At 48.1% G+C, this 22697-nt stretch overlaps 1 protein-coding gene across 8 annotated transcripts in view; it reads left to right on the top strand.

The window, feature by feature from the left end:
- ADCK1 (aarF domain containing kinase 1) overlaps positions 1–22697 on the top strand; it is a 140861-nt gene that overhangs the window by 103708 nt on the left and 14456 nt on the right. For 7 of the 8 annotated variants that reach the window (XM_017528531.2, XM_017528530.2, XM_037738489.1 and 4 more), the window contains 2 exons: positions 3241–3399; positions 12303–12419. In XM_017528531.2, coding sequence (XP_017384020.1) covers positions 3241–3399; positions 12303–12419 — 276 coding nt within the window. The remainder of the gene's footprint in view (positions 1–3240; positions 3400–12302; positions 12420–22697) is intronic. The other variant, XM_017528529.2, reaches the window with a different exon arrangement.

Genomic DNA, 22697 nt, shown 5'->3' with positions numbered 1-22697 from the left:
ACCCCTTACCACCAACTGAATTTCAAGGGGTTGGGGAACCCTCTGAATTATGTGCAAAATTATGTATGTACATTTTCTAGGCTTTGTAGCTGGTAAGAAGTTTTAAAATTGGTGATTTCCTATGAAGGGGATGGTGACATTCCATAAATCTGAGAACCACTGACTTCTATTCAAAGAACCCCCTTCATTTTAAAGTAACCAAGGAAGTCACCCACAACCCACAGCTTGCTTTAGAAACCAGTTCGATGAGCACTCTAAAGTTTCTTGGGTTATGAATTAGCTTACTAATTAGTTACTAGCAATTAATATTAGTAAAATTGACTGCTTATGATTAATGACATCACGTATGATCAAGTGTTAATAATAACCAATAGTATTAGTAATGACTAATTGTGTAATTGATTAGTAACTGGAAAATCTTTAATGTGCCTTTCAGTGCTGTTTGGATGTTAATGATAATTTAAAATTTCACAAAAAACAGTGACCATACAACAAATGATGAGGAATTATTGTTTGGCCAGAAGCTTCATCCCTAAGTAGAGACCTCACTGGGTTACAGGTAGCTCTCTGTGCATATCCACGTCTGGCCCATGGTAATTACCCAGAGGGTATTCAGTCAATATTGACTGAACAAATGAGAGCGCCTCATTGTGGCGCCATTCCTCGCCTCTCCTGGGCAAGACCCTCTGGAGTTTAGATTGGAGCAGAATGCTGGAGAACTTTTCTTGCCTGAATTCCGAGACCAGAGAAGTGGGATTCAGGTGACTTAGCTGGCATGGCTGGCCTCCGCTTGGGCCTGGGGGAATAGCTTCTGTTTCCTGTGCATCTGCTTTGCCTCTGCCTTGGTTGCCACTGAGGGCCATCTAAGGGCACTGTGACGAGATGCGATGTCTGCAGGCTGCAGTGCCCAGGTGCCAGGGCATGACGTATACAGTCCAGACCTCTCTGTTGCCCCCTCTTCCTTCTAGTCTTGTGTGATACAAACAAAACATAAACTAAATCAATTATCATAAGGTCACAGGTCTAGCCCATGAAAGAACAGACAAGACTCAAAAGAAATTAAACTACAGCCAGATGTAATTAAAAGAAGTTTTGGTAGAAATTGAGCATGATAACGCTGTGTGATGATTCTTTTTAGAATAGCATCTGGTACATCACCCAGGACATAGGGCTTGAAAACAAAGCTGTAAATGCCTTGTAGCTAATCGTCTGGCTTTAGATTGATTTCCTTTGTGTCACACATGCCAACATTTGGGCAAAATATGGAACAGGGCAAAAAGAAGCTTGAGACAAGGCCTTCAGCTGGGGCTCAGTAAGTCTTTCTGGAAAGATGGGAAGAGGAAGTTCTTTTGGTACCAACAGGCCCACAGCCTGTTAGTTCTTATTGCCATCTGCTGTAGCCAGGAGTAGAGATGGTTGTTCTCAGATAACTCGGACTGTCATTTCTACTAAGAATTACTGGGTCAATCAGTCAACGGCTCTCCCCAGGCCTGGCTTCAAACACCAACAGGAGAGCTTATAGGAGATCAGAGGCCTTCTTTTACCCTCCCAGAATCCTGGAACACCTCCCACGTCCCTGGTATCACCCTTGCTCGCCCACTACAGAGCCATCATTCAGGAACTTGTGCACCCATCTCAAGTTCAGGGTTCTGGTGGTGGGGCAGCCTCAGGATTGAGTCCTTGCCCATGGAGGGGGCTATGGTATGCTCTGCACAGATCGCTGGGCTCTTCTTTAATTTCGCATCATTAAACTGACCCCTGAATGATAGATATGTCTTCTAAATCCCACCTTTATCATGTCATCACTCAAGAATCCACAGTGGAGCCAAATTGCCAAAAATCTAAGCTTTTCATCCAAGTGGTCAAATTCCTTCTCTCTTTCTCCTCTTGTCTTACCCAGCCTTGTTTTCTTATTCCTATTTAGTTTTTTATTATGAAATATTTTAGACAAGTATAGAAAGTATAGGAAATAGTAATGATAAATGTTGAAGCACCTAACATTCAGCTTAAGAAATAAAGTAATGACAATGACAGTTGCAGCACCCTCCCAGTGCTTTGTGAACAGACCTTTAAGAGATTGGGGAGCAGCCACAGGAGCAGTGGAGCTAAGTGCTTCAGAGCAAGGGCTGTGGAGCTGGGTGGACCCAAGGGGAATTCTAGCTCTGTATTTCCTTGCTGGGCAAGTTTTGGGAAAATCATGTTATCCCTCAGAGCCACAAATTCCTTGTCTATAAAAAGGGATAACATTTTGAGAGGCCGAGGCAGGAGGAATGATTGAGGACAGGGCATGGTGATGCGCATCTGCCACTCAGGAGGTTGAGGTGGGAGGATTTCTTGAGCCTAGGAGGTCCAGGCCGCGGTGAACGGTGATTGTGCCGCTGCACTCCAGTCTGGGCTACAGAGTGACAGTTTGTCTAAACAACAACAACAACAGAAAAGAGATGATAAAATCTGTATCTGTGTGCGTCCAAGAGTTGTTGCAAGGATTAAGTTTAGTAGTCAGTAAAGTGCTTAGTTCACTATTCACAATAGCAAAGATGTGGAACCTACCCAAATGCCCATCAACGAGAGACTGGATAAAGAAAATGTGGTACAAATACACCTTGGAATACTATGCAGCCACAAAAAGGAGCCAGATCATGCCCTTTGCAGGGAGTTGGATGAAGCTGGAAGCCATTTTCCTGAGAAAAATAATGCAGGAACAAAGACACAAGCACTGCTTGTTCTCACCTATGAGTGGGAGCTGAACAATGAGAACACATGGACACAGGGAGGGGAACGACACACACCTGGGGCCTGTTGGCGAGGGTAGGGGGTGAGGGAGAGCATTAGGAGAAAGAGCTCATGCATGCTGGGCTGAATACCTAGGTGATGGGTTGATGGGTGCAGCAAACCACCATGGCACACGCTTACCTATGTAACAAACCTGCACGTCCTGCACATGTATCCCAGAACTTAAATAAAATAAAATAAAAAGAAACAAAGGTGCTTAGTTAGTGGTGGGCATGAGGGGAACCCTCAGCAAATGGTGGTCATTGTTACCGCTGCTGGCTGTGGGGCAGAGTACGAAGAGCTTATGGGATAGCAGGGGCCTACTATGTTTTCCTCCTGGAATTCAGAGAAGGGATGCGCCACAGGGGAGCAGTTTCCCTTACTCCAAGGGAGAACCAGCCAGGAGGGTAGGAAGTGTCCCTTGGTGTGTGCTGTGGGCCAATGACTGGGGTGCTTGTTGGATTTCAGGTGCTCGTTCTGGCTGTGAAGCAGCTATTCCCAGAATTTGAGTTCATGTGGCTTGTGGATGAAGCTAAGAAGAACCTGCCTTTGGAGCTGGATTTCCTCAAAGAAGGGAGGAATGCTGAGAAGGTGTCCCAGATGCTCAAGCATTTTGACTTCTTGAAGGTAGGCAGGACGAGGCAATGGGGGGCATGGTGGTCTGGTGGAAGAGCATGGTGGTATGTGGGTCTCTGCTCGGAGTATCCCTTTCAGGACATAAATGGGACATCTTCTTCCTGAGTCCTCTTACTGAGGATGAACGATTTGTCACTGGTGATGTGCATTAAATCCCTTGAAGGCAATTTGCAAAGAAATATCAAGTGTGATTGTTGACCAGTTAGTCAGTTAAACAGATGTTTATTGAATAATCGACAACTACATGACACTGAGTCCTAGCCAAGAACTTATATGCTGTGGTCTCTTCCTCGGTGAGGCATGGGATGATGATGGCGGCGATGCTAACACTACTGTACGCCGAGACTGTTTTAAACACCTGTATGACATCAGCTCATACAGTTGGCTCTGCTGTAACAGAACCATAGAATCTGTGGTTTCTGTTGTGTGATTTTGCATAACTGCACTATTTCTGTGTTCCTAGAAACCACAGAGCTTATGAGGAAATAGGGTAAGGGGCACAACACTCAAAAAAATTTGTTAGTCACAGGGTGCAGTGGCTCATGCCTGTAATCCCAGCAGTTTAGGAGGTCGAGGCAGATGGATCGCCTGAAGTCAGGAGTTCAGACCAGCCTGGCCAACATGGTGAAACCCCGTCTCTACTAAAAATGTAAAAATGAGCAGAATGTGGTGGCACACACCTGTAATCCCAGCTGCTCGGGAGGCTGAGGCAAGAGAATCACTTGAACCTGGTAGGTGGAGGTTGCAGTGAGCTGAGATAGCACCACTGTACCCCAGCCTGGGCAACAAGAGTGAAACTCCCTCTCAAAAAAAAAAAAAAAAATCATCTGTAACATAGAAAATAAGATAAGGATGAATAAAAATGAATAGCATAGTTTTATGCACATTAAATGGCTAAGAAATACATAAGGAAGCAATACACATGGCACTTTATCTTGAGCCTGCTATGGAAGTGGGCATCAGAAGGGTTGCTGCTTGTGAATTTTGTGGGATGGTGGAAGGAGTCCTTTGAAATGGGACAGAGGCTGGGCATGGTGGCTGATGTCAGTAATCCCAGTACTTTGGGAGGCAGAGGTGGGCAGACCACTTGAGGTCAGGAGTTCGAGACCAGCCTAGCCAACATGGTGAAACCCTATCTCTACTAAAAATACAAAAATTAGCCAAGCGTGGTGGTGTACTCCTGTAATCTCAACTACTTGGGATGCTGAGACAGGAGAATCACTTGAACCCAGGAGGCAGAGGTTGTAGTGAGCCGAGATCATGCCATTGCATTCCAGCCTGGATGACACAGTGAGACCCTGTCTCAAGGAAAAACAAAAAAGAAATGGGACGGAAAGTTGTAAGGCCAGATGGGGTGACTCACCGACTCGCAGTGATGTCGAGGTGTGTTTGTTTTGTGTATTCCAATGTGGCACGGCTCTGCTGGATGCAGCTTTCTGCATTCACAGTGTTTCTTGCAGATGATGGTACGCATAAGCAAATCCAAAATGTGCATTATGATCAAACTGTTTCCTAACATATCAATTGCATTGGAACAAATTTGTGTTTTCAAAACAAGTATTATAGCAGAACTGTTCTATGTAATAAGAGACACTTAATGTGGGAAACAACATCAGATAATATGAAGTCGCAGCTGTCAGTGCCCATGAGAAGTACAGCTTGTATGTGCTCTGAGGATTCAGAAGTAGGGACTCCCATGCCCCATCCGGTCAGGGCAGCTCTGCTGAGAAGTTGGCACTGAAGCTGGTGGTTTTTTTTTTTTTGGTCACCCAGGCTGGAGTGCAGTGATGTGATCTCAGCTCACTGCAGTCTCCGCCTCCCGGGGTGATTCTCCTGCCTCAGTCTCCCAAGTAGCTGGGATTACAGGCACATGCCACCATGCCTGACTAATATTTGTGTGTGTGTGTGTGTAGTTTTTTTTTTTAGTAGAGATGGGGTTTACCATATTATCAAGCTAGTCTTGAACTCAGACCTCAAATGATTTGCCTGCCTTGGCCTCCCAAAGTGCTGAGATTACAGGTGTGAGCCACTGTGCCCAACCCTGGAGCTGGTCTTTTTTTTTTTAAATAACTTACTATTATTGGCTGGGCACGGTGGCTCAAGCCTGTAATCCCAGCACTTTGGGAGGCCGAGGCGGGTGGATCACAAGGTCAAGAGATCAAGACCATCCTGGTCAACATGGTGAAACCCCGTCTCTACTAAAACTACAAAAAATTAGCTGGGCATGGTGGCGCATGCCTGTAGTCCCAGCTACTCAGGAGGCTGAGGCAGGAGAATTGCCTGAACCCAGGAGGCGGAGGCTGCGGTGAGCCGAGATCGCACCATTGTACTCCAGCCTGGGTAACAAGAGCGAAACTCCGTCTCAAAAAAAAAAAAAAAAAAACTTACTATTATTATTTTTTTTGAGACAGAGTCTCACCCTGCCTCCCAGCCTGGAGTGCAGTGGGGCCATCTCGGCTCACTGCAACCTCCACCTCCTGGGTTCAAGCGATTCTCCTGCCCTAGCCTCCTGAGTAGCTGGGACTACAGGTACATACCAACATGCCTGGTCAATTTTTGTATTTTTACTAGAGACAGGGTTTTGCCATGTTGGCCAGGCTGGTCTCGAACTCCTGACCTCTGGTGATCCACCTGCCTCGGCCTCCCAAAGTGCTGGGATTACAGGCGTGAGCCACCACCCTGGGCTGGAGCTGGTCTTTAAGGACCGCCCTGATGTTCCCTCAGGGCACACAGGAAATGGGGAGAGAGATGTGTGTCACACCACTGTTTTTCCAACACACTTGTCTTCCTGAGCCGTATACCGGTTTACACAGGGTTACCTCCTTAATCCCAGCAGTGCAGGGCTTGGAGAGCTCTTCGGGTTGTCTATACTGAGAGCTTGGCTTCCGACTCCAGGAGGAATCACCCTTCCCTCTTCTTCAGCAGGCCTGGGGAATGCAGGAGAGGGTTCACCAAGCCCTCAGGAGCTCCATGTGCTGGTTCCAGAGCCAACATTCAGGCTGTGCTGTTCTTGGGGAGGATGGCTCAGAACATTCGATCAGGGCAAGAGGATGCTCTTGACTAAGGTGTTCTTGTGGCTTTTGAAGACATCATGAGAAATGGAAGTGTTTATACTTTTGCTCTCCCGACTGACTAACAGGGAAGGAGTGACTGAAGAAGTGTCTGTTCTGACCATTTGAGAATCCACAGGAGGAAGAACCACAGCTGTGGTGATCCGTGCAGTGTCTTGACACATTGATTGGGGTAGAAGATGGAGCCCATGAAGAAGTCAAGCTCTTTGAGTGTGGTGAGGGTCGGGTCTGTCTCCATACTCCCAATATGCTTGACTGGCGTTTCGTTGCCTGCCATTGTAGATGTGGATGTACAGCCCCTCTTGTGTATGTAAATTCAGGAGTGCAGCCTAGATCTGGTGACACTGCCCCAGCCTTGGAGCTGAAACCACTAATTCAATGAAAACTTGGCTTTCTCAGACAAGTGGTAATATTGACTCATTAGCATAATGCTGTAGAGTCTAAGACATGCTTCCACTTGCTTATCCCATTTCTTTTATTCATGAGCTTGTTGCTGTGCTGGGAGCTGAGGCTTGTCCCTGCTCTGGAAAGCTTATCATCTAATGGGGGACAGACACAGCCATGTGTTGTAGTCCAGGTTTGTTAGCACCATGACAGGCACTCATCTGTGTTTCTGTGGGTTCCCAAGAGGAATTATGTCATTCGACCCAGGATAAAGGGCTCTGGAGAGTGCTTCCGAGACGTATTGACTATAGGCAATTTCTATTGAATATTTCTTCTTTGTCAGGAGCTGCAGCATTGAACACTCTGCAGGTACTATGGTGTTGAATTCTCCAGTATCCATCACCCCATCTGGCAGATGACCGTTTGAGTGGAGGGGCTCAGGCAATATCCCAGATTTTTTGACTTCGAGTGTGGCGCTCCTCTCAGGATACTCCTCTGCCTTTTATCGGCAGGGGTGCCCCGCAGAGCCAGAACTATGAGCCAGACAGAACCATCTCCTTCCCTGTTCCCATGGAAACAGCAAAATTGTCCCCTGGCTGGGGCCAACTGGCAACTGCCATACCGAGACATGCAATAATAACAATAACATACATTTTCCAAACCAGGGTGCCAAATGCGTAAATCATGAATATGCCAATTTGACCTGCTGCTTCCAAAACTTGCACATCCCTCCTAAGACAGTGGTGGAATTAAGGCCCCTGAGTATTTAATCTCGCCTAGACACCTCACAAGAGGGAAGTGAATTTTGCACCGTGAACCCAGTTCAGCTCTCAAAACTGGAGATGGAGTGCTTTTGCACACTGGCTCCCCATCACAACATCTGTGGACAATTAAGCCCCAGCAAAGAGTTTACCTCTCAGTGTGCAGGGTGTCTTCTGGTGCTTATGCGGGGTTTAAGAATCTCAGCCCTGTGCTGTAAATCTCTCAGCCTCAGACAAGCACTGAATGCAAATATGGTGTCAGGGGGACTGGGAGAGGGTGAGGGGACAGCTAGGCTGAATGGTTAAGGCCAGGCTTAGTGGATCAGGCAGCAGAGAGTGTGTGCTAGGAGAAGGAGACAGGACGAGTGGTAGGGTTGGTGACTGACCTGGGGGATGACTCGGGACAAGGTGGCAGGGGAGAAACTTTATAACCACGGGGTTTGGGACTGGAAGTGATGAGAGCATTTCTGCATGTGTGGAGGAGGGGATAGGTGTGCAGGGCCCTGCCAGGGTTCCTTAGTGTGAGGTAAGGAGCCCAGGACTCTAGAAATTGTGGACAAACCCTGAGGAGATGTGCATGGTTTTTGGGAAATATGATAGCTTCCCATGAATCTCAAATATTAGGAACCGCTGATGTATAGGAATTAATATATAACTTTTTTTTTTTTTTTGTAAATTGCTTTATATGTATTTACTCTTTAATCCTTACAATAGCCTCACAGGGGAGGTGCCACAATCAGCCCCATATCATCATTTGGGAGACTGAGGCCCAGAGCCATCAACACTTTGTGCAGTGTCACAGGGCTCGCCAGTAAGGGGCAGGGAATAGAGGTGGCCTGAGCGTTCACCCACCACGTGGTTGTGCTTTGTGGGGAGGATGTGAGTTCCAGCGAACTGTCTAGAGCATAAGTCTCAGCCCTGGTGTATATCAGAACCCTCAGTGAAACCCGATGTGGCCGTCATAAGAGCAATCGTTTTTTCCAGCAGCTGCTGGTGTCTGGTTCCATGCAGAGTACCAGTAGTCTGCTCATGGCAGTAGGAAATGGGGGTGGGGGTGGGGTTGTGCTTCTGCTGTAACCATTATCACCATATTTTTGGTGGGGAATCTGGTGCTCAGAGAGGTTATATAAGTTGCCCACAGTCGCACAGCTTATAGGTGGCAGAGCCAGGGCTCCCGCCTGCAGCCTGACTCCACATCTGCAGGTCTGACCCCAGGTCTGCAGGCCTTTTACTTTGCTGGACCCAGGCTCCAGGAGGACTGTGGCCCAGGGTACAAGCCAGGCACAGCCTGCTTCATGGGTACATTGACCAAAGCATAGAAACAAAGCAGAAATGTGAGGTCGGGGCCAGACATGAGGCCGAGGCCCCGGGTCTCAGGCTGGAACTTCCCTAATTGGCGTCCTCCTGCTTGGGGTCCAGATTGACCTCAGTGTGGGGGGCAGGAGGAGCCCACAGGAAGGAAGCTTCTGCTCTGTGGAAAGAGGTAGACCCTGGACCCAGGGGTCCTAATGGTCAGGGTGTGACCCTGCCAGTGGGGCCACTGAGCACCCTGACCATGATCTACTTAGAGTTTTGTTTCACTCTGTGTGGGGGTGGGGTGGGGAGTGCTGGTTTCTTATTGCCTCTTTCAAATTTCTCTTTTTCATTTTTTCCTTCCTTGATGGAAGAAGCATAAGACGGGAAATGTGGGTGCTCACTTCATCCCACACCCCCGGGTCCTCCTACCCACCAGTAATTTAAAGGCAGCTCACTTTTCTAACTGGGCATGGAACAGTGTGGCATTTTGCGGTCATGTTATGTCTGTCGTGGGACACCTGCAGTTCTGAAGCTCCTGTGACAAATTCCGCTGTTTCCCAGGTTTGATATTTCAGTCATTTCAGATTTATGCAGCTTAAGCAAGGGGCACATTCTGTAGTTAGACTGGAATGGTGATGTTTGCAGGGAGACCAAGGGAAACCCCAGCATACCCAGAACCCTGATGCACAAGCACAGAGAAGCTCCATCCAGCCTGTGGGTTTTCTGTTTCCACCTGCGACTTTTTTTATGCATTGGAGTCTCACTCCCTCTGTCACCCTGGCTGGAGTACAGTGGTGTCATCTCCACACACTGCAACCTCTGCCTCCTGGGTTCAAGCGATTCTCCTGTCTCAGCCTCCTGAGCAGCTGGGACTACAGGTGCGCACCACCATGCCCAGCTAATGTTTGTATTTTTAGTAGAGATGAGGTTTCACCATGTTGGCCAGGCTGGTCTCAAACTCCTGACTTCAATTGATCTGCCTGCCTTGGCCTCCCAAAGTGCTGGGATCACAGGCATAAGCCACTGCGCCCGGTCCTCACTGTTTTTTTTAAGTTGCCCGTGGCAGGCCTGGCTAGAGATTTGACCTCTTGTCTCCAGAGCCTTAGGGGTCCACTGTCAAACATAGGTTTCCAAACAAACCCAAGGGAAGAATTTAACCCAAAAATATGTCCCATTCATTTGGAAGCCATGAGCAAAAACAACAGGCACGACATGGTGGCTCACGCCTGTGATCCCAGCAGTTTGGGAGGCTGAGGCAGGAGGATCTCTTTTGTCCCGGAGTTCGGGGCTGCAGTGAGCTATGATGATGCCACAGCCTTCCAGCCTTGGTGACAGAATGAGACTCTGTCTCTAAAAAAACCAACAAAGCAACAATAACAAATATGGACTCACTTATTAAAAAGAAACTTGTTGAAAAATGCCAAGCAAGTCTAGATTTTAAGTTTAAAGTAGCAGTTTCATAGATTTCTCTATTGGCCCAGATTTTCAAATGGCAGAAATGGCAGGTAAGCAGCAAACAAAAATAACATCTTGATTTCTGTTGGAAACTTAGTTCCTACAAGAGCATTTCACTTGTATGTACAGCTCCCATTTATCCTCAGAGGTCCTTCCTGAGATAGGGCGGAAACAATCTTGCTTTCTACTGCGGAAGACTGGGATATAACGGAGTTAAGTGGCTACTCTCAGACACAACAGTATTAGCAGAATTAGGAACAGGAAGTAAGTGTGTGGACTTGTGGGCCACTATGTTATGCTAGATGAATTTGTGTGGTCACGGTAAAGGAAAATCTTATTCTTCAAAACATTTGAAAAAGCTGCGCAGTTTTCTTTATTTGTAAGAGGAAATAAACTCCTAACAATTTGGGGGAAACTTGGCTTGCTAGGAACCCCGTAATTCCCCCCTCCTAGCTGTGGGGGTAGTGGTGGGAGTCCCTTGCTCACATGGCAGCTTGACAGCCTTGTTGCATTCATTTGGAATGCCTGCTCCTGGAGAAATCGGTTTTCTTTTTGGCTTTTGCATGTTCTGCGAGTTAGAGAGTGTATGTTAGTCATGCATTTTTCTATAGGTAAATGAAAGCCTCATTTAGATTGCCTTAAACAAAAGGATTTATTGTCTTCACATAGCAAGAAGGTTTGCAGTGGTTGCCTGCTGATATTATATGTTTTAGTGGTTTGACAGTATCAGGCCTAGCATCTCAGTTTTTTAAAATTTTTTAATTTTTTCTCATTGTTGCAAGATGGCTGCTGCAGCACCAGCAATCACATTCACATTCACTTTCAAGGCAGGAAGAGAAGCGGAAGAAGAGTAGCTCCATGCAAATACCCTTTTTTATCAAGGAAATAAAAACCTTCCCAGAATCCCCTAGCAGGCTTCCATTTATGTTCATAAGTCAGAACTGTGTCACATGGCCATACCTGCTATAAAGCAGGCAAGGATAGTATTTAGGTTTTTTGTCTGTTTATTTGTTTCTGGACAGGGTCTTGCTCTGTTGTCCAGGCTGGAGTGCAGTGGTGCGATGTATAAGATCACAGCTCACTGTGATCTTGACAGCGATCCTCCCACCTCAGCCTCCCAAGCTGGGATCACAGGTGTGCACCACGATGCCTGGCTAATTTTTATATTTATTGTAGTGACAGTGCTTCACCATGTTACTTAGGCTGGTCTTGAACTTCTGAACTCAAATAATCCACCTGCCCCAGCCTCCCAAAGCTCTGGGTTTACAGGTGTGGCTCTTACCCAACCAGGCCCCAGTATTTAGTTATTTTCATCTCCAGGGAAGAGGAGGGTTGGGAATAGATGTTGGGTTAATATCCGGTGTTGTCTGCCCCAAGGGGCTTGTAGGAAACTGGCATGAGAAACAAAATTTATCATCTGGTCAAAATTCACTCATTTGCTCAATACATACAATGTACCCATTACCCAGATGAAATATTGGAGGCAGAGGGAGGAGCCCAGAATGGGCCTAGTGGTGGGATGGGGAGAGGAAATATCCTTAACACCAGTGCCCAGCTATGAGGTGTTCCACACTTTTTCCTCCCAGGTCCCAGTTTTAGTTCTGGTTGTTAATAGTGCTGGAAGGCACTGAGGAGAGCTGGTCTCTGAAGGAGTGGGCGGAGGCCTGCTGAGCAGAGGTGGAGTGGGCGGAGGCCTGCAGAGCAGAGGTGGAGTGGGCGGAGGCCTGCAGAGCAGAGGTGGAGTGGCCGGCTTCCCTCTTGGCCTGGCTGCCCCGTCCCCGCTGTCACCACTGAGGTTCCTCCTGGGCCGCTTCTCCCTTGCTCTGGGAGGAGCCTCTGTTGCTATCTGGCTTGCTGTGCTGCATTGTCGTTCTTGCCTCTGACTCCCAGCCTCCCCTGACTTCTGACCTGTCCCTTCCTATCCCAGGTCCCCCGAATCCACTGGGACCTGTCCACGGAGCGGGTCCTCCTGATGGAGTTTGTGGACGGTGGGCAGGTCAATGACAGAGACTACATGGAGAGGAACAAGATCGACGTCAATGAGGTGAGGTCAAGAGCTCAGGGCTGCTGGGCCAGGGAACGTGGGCTTGGTTGAGGCTGCTCAGGAAGTGCCTGTGTGTCCAGATGACACCTCCGAGTCTGGCTCCACTCTCTTTAATGGGGCCTGTGGTCTGAAAAATTATAAACTTTGAGCAAGAAAGATTCTTCTAGGTCATTTAGGCCAACCCTGTGCTCACAGCAACGTGCGGGGCCCCTTCTGCCTTTACCTGCTTTTCCTTCGTAGCATCTGAACCCCTCAAAGCTAAGCGGCCACAGAGAACAATGATGCAAAATCAGTGGGACTTAATCCTTCTGGCTCTGTGGGGCCTGTCCATTGTCTCTTCCCTCTTCCTGGCCGGCCCCCCCACCCCCCCGTCCCACTTCCCAGATTTCAAGGGATCAGGCAAAAAGGGGACAGCAGCAGCCAACTGCGTCAGCCTCCTAGAGCAGGAAAAAAGAGGTGGCCTTTGGGTGTCCCCCCCCATCCCCCTTGTCCCAGGGAACACTGGCCAGTGGGTAGGACCTGTCCCCTATTTTCTGCTTCTTGGTTGCCACAGGGTCCCGCAGGAAGGGGTGGAGTTGTACTTTTTCAGTGACATTCATAATTTTATTTTTATGTTTTTAGAGACAGGGTGTTACGTGCAGTGCCGCAGTCACAGCTCAGCGTAATCTGGAACTCCTGGGCTCCAGCATTCCTCCCACTTTGGCCTCCCAATGCGCTGGCATTATTGGTGGGAGCCACGTGGCCAGGCTCAACATTTATCATTTTAATAGTGTCTGCTGTATGCTAGGTATGGGGGCTCTTGGGGCACCAGACCCAATCCCCAGAATTTAGCATTAGAGTCAGACACATAGGAATCCTTCCTGCTATATCTCAAGGCAGTGAGAGGGTGTGAGCAGAACCGCAGGGAGGGTGAGGAGGAGGCACTGAGGCCTGCCACAGATTGGCGTCCCCAGCAAGATGAGTCGGAGAGTGGCTTTGCAAGAAGGGAAATGGGTTAAGTTTGGCGGGGCTGGGGCAGGCCTCCTTGGGGTGTGTGGGGAGATAAGTGACCTCGAGGCAGTGTGGAGTCACTGCAGGGTTTTGAGGAGTGCAATGACATGTTCTGCACCCTGGGGTGGGTGGAAGGAAGGAAGGGAGGGAAGAAGGAAGAAGGAAGGAAGGAGGAAGGAAGGAAGGAAGGAAGGAAGGAAGGAAGGAAGGAAGGAAGGAAGGAAGGAAGGAAGGAAGGAAGGAAGGAAGGAAAGGGGCCACGCCCAGTGGAGGTGAATATTCTTTTCTGTTCCACTCCCATGTCCACAGGCAGTGCATGAAAATGAGCGTGAGCATGTGGTCCCAGTGGGGAGATGGCCCACGGAGAAAGCTGTATCTTGGCTCAGCAGATGAGGCCGGGGGGATGGCAGGGGAGTGTGGTGGTCACACAGGCCCCCTGGTGCCATGTGGCCTCTATAAATGGGGTCAGTACCTGCCTCCCAGAGGAGTTGTGAGGACTGTGTGAGTTGGGGTGCACGCAGTGCTGAGCACAGTGCCTGGTGTGCGGCTAGCATTCCAGAAGAGTAGCTGGGTGGTGGTTGTTGATTTCCTTTAATCATCTGTGGGACTGTTCTTTCTTTCTCCTTTTACCATTAGCATTTATTGCATGCCTAACTCCCTGTGCCATGCCCTTTTCTCCGTAATAAACTTATGAGAGTGGTCTTACCGTCTCCATTTTGCAAAGAATCAGAGACTCAGAGAGAAGACCACACAGCTTAGTAGAGGTGGGACTGAAACCCAGGTCTCCCTGATTCCAGTCCTCCTGTTAAGGCCACAAAGGAGGGGCTGCATCAGAGTGTGCAGAGCTGCTGCCAGGAGCATGGTGGGAACGTTTCGCTGTGGCTGGCCCGGGCCTTCCAGGAAAGCTGCTGTCCCCTGAGTTAGGGAACAGTGCTGCAGGAACCCCCTTGGGGGCCTTGAGGTGTGTGTGGGGTTTGGGGAGGCTGCACCAAAATGGGAAAGCCTATTGGGTTTTCCTGGCAGAATTCTGTTGCTTGGAGGGAAAGGGATGAGAAAAAGAAGAAGTCATCCTTCTATTTTGCAGATGGGTGAAAGCTCTGAGAGAGAGCAAATGTCTTTCCTGAAATCACTTGGCCAGTAACACAAGTAGGAGCTTCCGACTCTGCTGCTTTCACTAGTGGCTTCTAGGGTGGAACGTGGGAGGTGTTCAAGCAGAATACAAAGTCTTTGGTTCTAGTGGTGAAGGGATTGGATGGGATGGGAGGCCACCAATGGCTTTTCCTGGACACCCTTACTGGGGAACAGGGTCTGTCACCTGCTGATGAGGAAATACCCCAGAGGCCTCGCTCCCGCCAGGTTACTGGCCTTTACTACCAGCTGTGGAGGCATTTTCATTCCAGCAGCACCTTCAAGTCCATGAATCTCTTTGGATGCAGTGAGCCCAGAGAGAGCTGCAGTGATGTTTAATCAGAGGCAATGTTGATTTTCCAAACAAGTGCAAACACAGAAAGGTGCGCTGTGGTGTAGCTGCTTGCTTATATGGCTGAGCACAGTGCCTGGCTGGAGGGGGCAGCCGGGCGGGAGCTGGGCAGTCAGAGTTGGGCAGCGCGTGCCCTCTGAGGCCTGGTCTCATCTATTCCTTCCTCCCCTCTTTTTTGATACCTTGTACATAAATCCAGTGGTCTGTACAGAGCGGATCCTTGGTAGACATCCTTAAATTAGTGGTTATTAGGAAAAAAAACCAGCCTCATGCCCTGGATTGGTCTCTGCCAGCCAGGCCTAGGGGAGAGTGTTGGTTGTTTCCTTGTGGACATGCAGAAGGGGGCAAGCTGATATCAGAGTTATTTGGGGAAAAACAATAACTAATAATAATTATAAGCAACTAATATGTGCCAGGCATATGACACATACAATCTCTACTCATTACAGCTCTCCTATGCAGTATGTATTATTGACCCCATTTACAGATGAGAAAGCAAATGCTCAGAGAGGTTAAACAACTTACCCCATATCACACAGCTAGCAGGGTAGAACCAGGGTTTGAACTCAGGTCTGCACGTCTCCAAAGTCCTTGCCCCTCTACCTTCTCCATTTCCCTGCTGGAATCTATAGGTTGGTGCAAAGGTAATTGTGTAGTTTGTTTTTTATTTCGGGCCATTGCAAAAACCGAAATTATCTTTGCACCAACCCAATACCTTGGGCTGCTGGAACCTGGAGCTGCTTGGTAACTAACTACTCAGAGGCGTTGGGGCCCCAGCTGAGAAGCATTGCCCAGCACCCCAGGCAGTGTCTGAATGTAGCACCTGTCTCTCTGGCTTACATCAGGGATCACTTCATAGAAACATTTTTCTCTTTTTATCGTACCTAACTCTAAGTAAGTGATTTTGTGAGGACTGTGTGAATTAATGCACAAACAGTGCTTTGCACAGAGCCTGGCAGGTGGTAAGTGTGTGCCCCAAAATGATAGTGAGGTGAACAGAGTTGTCAAAATGACAGTGAGGTGGACGGAGCTGTTAAAATGACGGTGAGGTGAACGGAGGTGTCACAATGATAGTGAGGTGGACGGAGCTGTTAAAATGACAGTGAGGTGGACGGAGCTGTTAAAATGACGGTGAGGTGGACGGAGCTGTTAAAATGACGGTGAGGTGGACGGAGGTATCACAATGATAGTGAGGTGGACGGAGCTGTTAAAATGACGGTGAGGTGGACGGAGGTGTTAAAATGATTGTGAGGTGAATGGAGTTGTCATCGGGCTGTTTTTTTCTTTTCTACTTTCCCAACTTTTTTTTTTATTATTCGTTAATGTTTCCTAATGGCCTGGCTCTATGTTCCGGGAGCTTTCTGCATTATGAGTTTATGAAGGAGGTCTTATTGTCTCAGATTTGCAGATGAAGAATCAGAGAAGAGGAGAGGGAAGATAACTTACCTGAGGTCACACATTTTAATTGTATACCGCAGTAAAATTTCCATGTGGATATAATATAGAATCAGTGTCCGGATAAAGTTGCAAGTCATTTCTAGCCCCTTGGCAAGCTCCCTCATGTCCCTTCCCAGTCAGTACCCTCCAAGAGCTAATGCTCTTCTCATTTCTGCCCCCACAGATGACTTGCTCCCATGATTGAACATTACATAAATTGAATTACACGGTTTTGGGATCTGATGTCTTTGTCTTCAATGTGGGGCTCTTCTGGAATCTGTTTTCTTTCATTGGTCTATCCTTGTCATGCCACACCGTGTTAATTTCTTAATCCCCAGTCCCTTTTAGGTTTCGTATGACTCGGAAGCTCTTTGGCAGTCTGAGATGACGTCATTACTTCCTCAGAAACCCCTGCAGTGGGCTAAGGGCTACTGTGGTGCTCTAAGTACTGTCACTTAGCATCAGGGGTGTTGGGAATAGATTAGGGACACGCCGTACTCTGAATAATCTATCATGTCTCTTACCAACCAATATCAAAGCCGTGGCCTTGTAGAAGACTACGGGGCACCGTGTGTGTGTGTGTGTGTGTGTGTGTGTGTAAAGACTTCACATTCCTGAAAGTTTCAGATAGACTCCTGAGGTTCTAAAGTCTCCCCAGGACTGTGGTACTCAGCGAGCCATTCCTGGAGTGACTCCCTCCTGAGGGCAGCCTGGCTGTGAGCATTACTTGGGGATGGAGGTACAAGGGATAGATCGAAGTGACAGGGGGCAAAAGTCTTACTCTAAATCCTAAAGTGTAGTGTGGTTAGTGTCATCTTAGCTGCTACAAGCAGGTGTCTATCCTGGAAGGCGGCTGTAGAAGGGACCCCTCTTGAGGTGGGGGGTGATGGCTCCATACCCCTCCAACCACTTGTTATCAGCCTCACTCCGCTTTGAAAGGGCCTCCTCACCCTACAGCATCCCAGTCCCACTCCGCCCAATCGACTCAGATAGTGCAACACCAGTTTAGCAGGCAAGAGGCGTAAGTTCAATGTCTTTCCTGCCGTTAGCTTGCTGTATAACCTTAGGCAAATCACATCCTCTCTCTGGTCCACAGTATGCTTACTGAAGTGTTGGACTGGCTAGACTCTAACCAAGAACATTGATTCTTCGGCTTGCTGGGAGCTAAGACTTGTTCTCTGACCATCTCTTTTAGAATCACTACGGGGAAAAAAAGAAATCACCAGGGGAGCTTGTTTAACAATGCAGATTCCTGGGCCCTTCCCCAAACTCACTAATCCAAATCTGGGGTGGAAAGGATTGTAGAAGGTTGCAAGAATCTGCATTTCAACAAAGTGTCCAGGTGATTCAGACACTTACTGAAGTTCAGGACTCTCCGAACCCACTCAAGCACGAAGCCAGGGGCCCAGGCCTTGCTAGGAGTGCCATCAGCTCTCACCCTGCTGATCTGCACCTCCAGTCCTGAGACAGCCCTGCCCAGGGGTGCCCACCTGCCAGCAAGCATGGGCCTCAGAGCCAGTAGCCTGTAGGGGCCCTCGTTCGTTTGTGTCTGTGAGCCCAGAAGCAGATATTACCAAGGGCCTGACCTGGTGATCATATTTGCCAGTCACTTTAAGAGCTGGAGACAATGACTGTCATTGATCTCATTAAAAGTAAAGGTCGTGCACGAGTCCGCTTTCCCGGGCTGGATGGCGCCTCCCCAAGCCACAGAACAACTATTGATTGCCGGACCTTTATCGAAGGTTAATTGGATTTCAGTGAGTGTGTGTTTAAGACCCTGCCAAGGCTGAGGCTCAATTTAATTTGTGTGAAATTAGCCAAGAAAGAGGTGACAGAGACAGGAGTGTAGGGGCAGCAGGGACGGATGACTGGAGGTCTGGTGGGCAGACACCACTGTCTGTGAAGACTGGGGGTAGATCAGGGATGGGGCTTCAGAAGGGATACCAGCCTACTGTCCTAGAGATGTGGGATCTAGGGGGCGAGAGTGCCGGAACTCCTCCGTGGTCGTTATGTGGACTGAGATCCAGTGCCCTGTCCTTGGGTGGCGCCCCTGGCGTGCGGTGCAGCCGCGTCCTCGGGTGGCGCCCCTGGCGTGCGGTGCAGCCCCGTGCTCGGGTGGTGCCCCTGGCGTGCGGTGCAGCCTCCAGAGCCTGTCAGTTCACCTCTCCAGAGCGTCAGTCTCCATCTTCTGTGAGAGCTGAATGGGGATCTCGAATTGAGCTGGTTCTTTTAAAGTCTTTAAATTAGGCTGGGCGCAGTGGCTTACACCTATAATCCCAGCACTTTGGGGGGCCAAGGCGGGCGGATAACCTGAAGTCAGGAGTTTGAGACCAGCCTGACCAATATGGTGAAACCCCATCTCTACTAAAAATACAAAATTAGCCCGGCATGGTGGTGCATGCCTGTAATCCCAGCTACTTGGGAGGCTGAGAGGAGAATCGCTTGAACCCGGGAAGAAGAGGTTACGATGAGCTGAGATCATGCCATTGCACCCTAGCCTGGGCAACAAGAGCAAAACTCTGTTTCAAAAAAAATGTATTTCAATTAATCCTTCTTCCTTCTTTTTCAGGACCCCCAGGTCTCATTTTCAGAGGTGCCAGGGTCCCTCAGTTTCTGAGCCTGCTTGGGGCTCAGCATTAATAATTATAAAGCTCTCCCGTTACCAGCTTAGGGGTCCATGTTTTCTAGCCTGCCAAGTCACTCCTCAGTAACTCCCTGCCACAAACACCCATTTTACTTATCTCATTTTGTCTTCTGTTGTTGCGTCTCTACTGTCTTCTTGTGGTGGGGTCTTTCCCTTCTTTATGACTTTTTGAGTCACTTTAGTGGGGTTCATGAAGGAGTGGAGTCAGTGGCCTGGGTTCCACCTGCCATGCTTAGCCAGAAGCCTTTGCTATGCTTCTTCTAGTAGTTCTAAATTCCATACCGTGTCATTGCAGGATCAGTGAAAGGGTCTCACATTTGCTTTTGGCAAATGTTTTATTGAGCAGCTACCATGTGCAAGCACTGAGGGCACATGCTATAATGGAGGTGTGAGCAGAGTGTGGGAGGGTGGGGCTAGGGGAGGCTTCACAGAGGTTTCGTACTGGGTGGAAAGAGCAGAGGGTTTCAAAGTTAAGGCTCCTGAGATTGTGTATTGGCTGGCACCCTTGGGTAAGTGACATCCTCTGAGTCTGAGTTTTCTCATCTATGCAGTTGGAGAGATAACGTTACTTACTGCATAGGGTCATTGTGTAAACTTTGCAAGCCATAAAGTTTTGTAAAAATAATGTTACTATTACTTATAATTCATGAGGTCATGATTCACAGAAGCATGTCTTCCTCCATAGGATCTTTGAGAATCCTCTTTGCTCCTTTTCCTGCCCGCTTACCTCTATTTTCTCAGTACAAAGCCTTGGAGTTGGGTAATAGTCATCCATTAAGCATGTGGTGGACCCCTCCCCACCCCACTGTAAAAGCCATGCTGAGGTTTCTACCATTCCCCTTGTTTCTGCCATCACCACCTCCAGTTGACTAGGGAATTTGCATTTTGGCTCAGTGTCATTTTTCCCCTGCTGGGCCTGTCTGGCTCTCTGGTAGAAAATGCCCAGACCAACACAGAGCAGCTGCAGAGGCATGAAGACCTTCCACTGAAATCACCAGAGGAAAACATCTCCTTCCATTGTCCATCCTTTCATAGCTTCTTGCACCAAATCTTTAAAAGAGCTCAGGGATATTAGAGGGGTCCAGGTGGATGAGATGGGTTCCTGGAAGTTTATTTCCTCAATAGCAAAGGTGTCAGGAGTGGGTAACTGTGTTGCTGTGGAGTTGGCCTTCCCAGGTTCAGGTGCTTGGCAAAGCTACTCACCCTTTTAAAGCCCCAGCTTCCTTTTGTAAGTGGGATGCAAGAGAGTAACCCACTGGATCATTTGATGACTGGAACAGAAAGCTTGGTATGTGCCAGGCCCAGCATATGCGCTCCTCACCTGTTGAATTATGCTGAATTCCACCCCTTGGAATTCTATGGTGTCCTATGGTGCTAGCTGTACAGTATGTGCCAAAAGATGAGAGAAGCAGGTAGGGAAGAAACCCTTTCCCCATTTTTCATATTGACTCAGCTAAGGTGGAAAGCTAGGAAACTATTCCTTTGGACTGAGTTGTTGTCCAAGGCCAGAGATGCCACATGTCTGCAGCTTTTCCTCCCTCTTCCTGCAGCCAAGGCCCCTAGAACCCCTCCCACCTCCTCTGATATCAGGGTGTAACTTTATTGAGTATCTATGGCCAGAGACTTGAGGAGGCTCTCTGGCCAGAGAGACTCATTAAACACCCCATGCTATGGCTCTCTGTGATGTGCCTTTTCAGGCCTGTCCTAGAGAAACCTTCACTAGGTGCCTAGAAACTCTAAAATTAGAGTAACATCCCAGTTTCCTGTGCTTTTACTCAGGACTCTTCTTTCTACTTTTTTTTTTTTTTTTTTTTCATATAGGCTTTCACTCTTGCCCAGCCTGGGGTGCAGTGGCATGATCTCAGCTCCCCGCAGCCTGGATCTCACCAGGCTCAGGTGATCTTCCGACCTCAGCCTCTGGAGTAGCTAGGGACTACAGGTGTGTACCACCATGCCTAGATAATTTTTGCATTTCTTATAGAGACAGAGTTTCGCCACGTTACCCAGGCTGGTCTCGAACTCCTGGGCTCAAGCCATCTGCCTGCCTCGGCCTCACAAAGCCCCTCTTCTTTCTTCCTCACTACCTCTGCTGACACCATGTGTGTTCAAAGAGGTTCCCAGCACCTTTGCGTTCAGAGACTCCACTTCAGCGTTTGTTAGTCCGAGATTGCCCCACCCATGGATAAGTGTGGATTCCATGCTGGGCAGCTGTTTTTAGCCTAAGGCTTACGAATCCCAAAGGTGGTTCTTGGGGACAGGGGTGGAGATTATGGTAAAATGCTCTAGGACCAGCATCAGTAATCACTGGGATTACCATACCTGTAATCCCAGTGCTTAGGACAGGGCTAAAGTGGGAGGATCACTTGAGGCCAAGAGTTTGAGACCATCCCATCCTCGGCAACATAGTGAGACCTTGTCTCCTTGTCCCTACAAAAAAAAAAAAAAAATTAGCTGGGTGTGGTGGCACACGCCTGTAATCCCAGTCACTCTGGAGGGTGAGGTGGGAGGATCATTTGAGCCCAGGTGTTTGGGCCTGCAGTGAGCCATGATGGTGCCATTGCACTTCAGCCTGGGCTGCAGAGTAAGACCCTGTGTTTGTTTGTTTTCTTAAAAGTGCTAGGTCTGGTCTAGTATTTCAAGCTGTTATTAGTATTTCAAGCTGCCTCAAGAAGGTTGGGCAGAAAGTGGGAGAAAGACAGAGTTTGAATGATTAACCTCCTTATAGTTAATATCAGGCTACTCATGTGATTATCAATATCCTGCAACACCAACCCCATTTCCTTCAGAGATCTTGGCCTTTCTTTTAAGACGCCCCCCAGAAACATAAATAGGCTTTCTCTTGAGGGTGGGAATAAATTAATCCATGTAATTATAGAATAATTAAAATACTTTCAGCCAATCCAGGTTTTGAGCAAAGTCCAAAAATAACTCCTTGATTTAAATATTATTTACTAAATTAATTCTTTACTCAGTCTTTTTATAGATTCCTGGTTTTTTTTTTCCTCTCCCTACTGTTAGAGAATAAAGGCATTGCATAATAACTGAAATCACTTAACGTGAATGGCACAGTCTTTTTATGTGGAACAATCAAAAGATTTCTCATTGACTTTTTTTTTCTAAATGGCACACCTTGCCGCCTTCTGGGGTTGGAGTGGGGTGGTGTTTAGAAGTCTTTGGTGCAGCCTCTGTCTCCAGGAAGAGCTTCCGTGTGAGTGGAGAGGCAGGATAGCGGTGCGATTGAGGCCCGTTCTCTGGAGCCAGTGCCCCTGGGTTTAGATTAACTGCTGACCAAGAGACTAAACTTTCCATTTTGTGTCCTGATTCCTTCACTTGTTTACTGCAGAGAATGGCAGTCAGTGCTGAATCTGTCAGTGTGAAGTGCCTGGCATGGTGCTGGAATAGTGTGTTAGCTATCATTATCTGTCACACTGGACCCCTTCAACTGCAATAGGGATGGCACCAGGTTCAAGAGGCCAAGGAAGAGACAGTGAATGAAACATAGGGTTTATTTGGGGGAACTTATAAGACACTTCAGTGGTGGCAGGCTGGACAGGAAAACTACCACCACTTGTAAAAAGCATGCAGGATATATCACAGTTTCATTTAGTACGCTGTCCTCAGCAACCTCCAGCTAGCAACCCTCATTTCTTTCTTTCTTTCTCTCTTTCTCTTTCTTTCTTTCTTTCTTTCTTTCTTTCTTTCTTTCTTTCTTTCTTTCTTTCTTTCT

This window comes from Cebus imitator, unplaced genomic scaffold (genome assembly GCF_001604975.1).
Source record: "Cebus imitator isolate Cc_AM_T3 unplaced genomic scaffold, Cebus_imitator-1.0 Scaffold54, whole genome shotgun sequence".
Lineage (NCBI taxonomy): Eukaryota > Metazoa > Chordata > Mammalia > Primates > Cebidae > Cebus > Cebus imitator.
The sequence above is the reverse complement of the archived record's forward strand: the minus strand, read 5'-3'. Positions and strand labels throughout refer to the sequence as shown.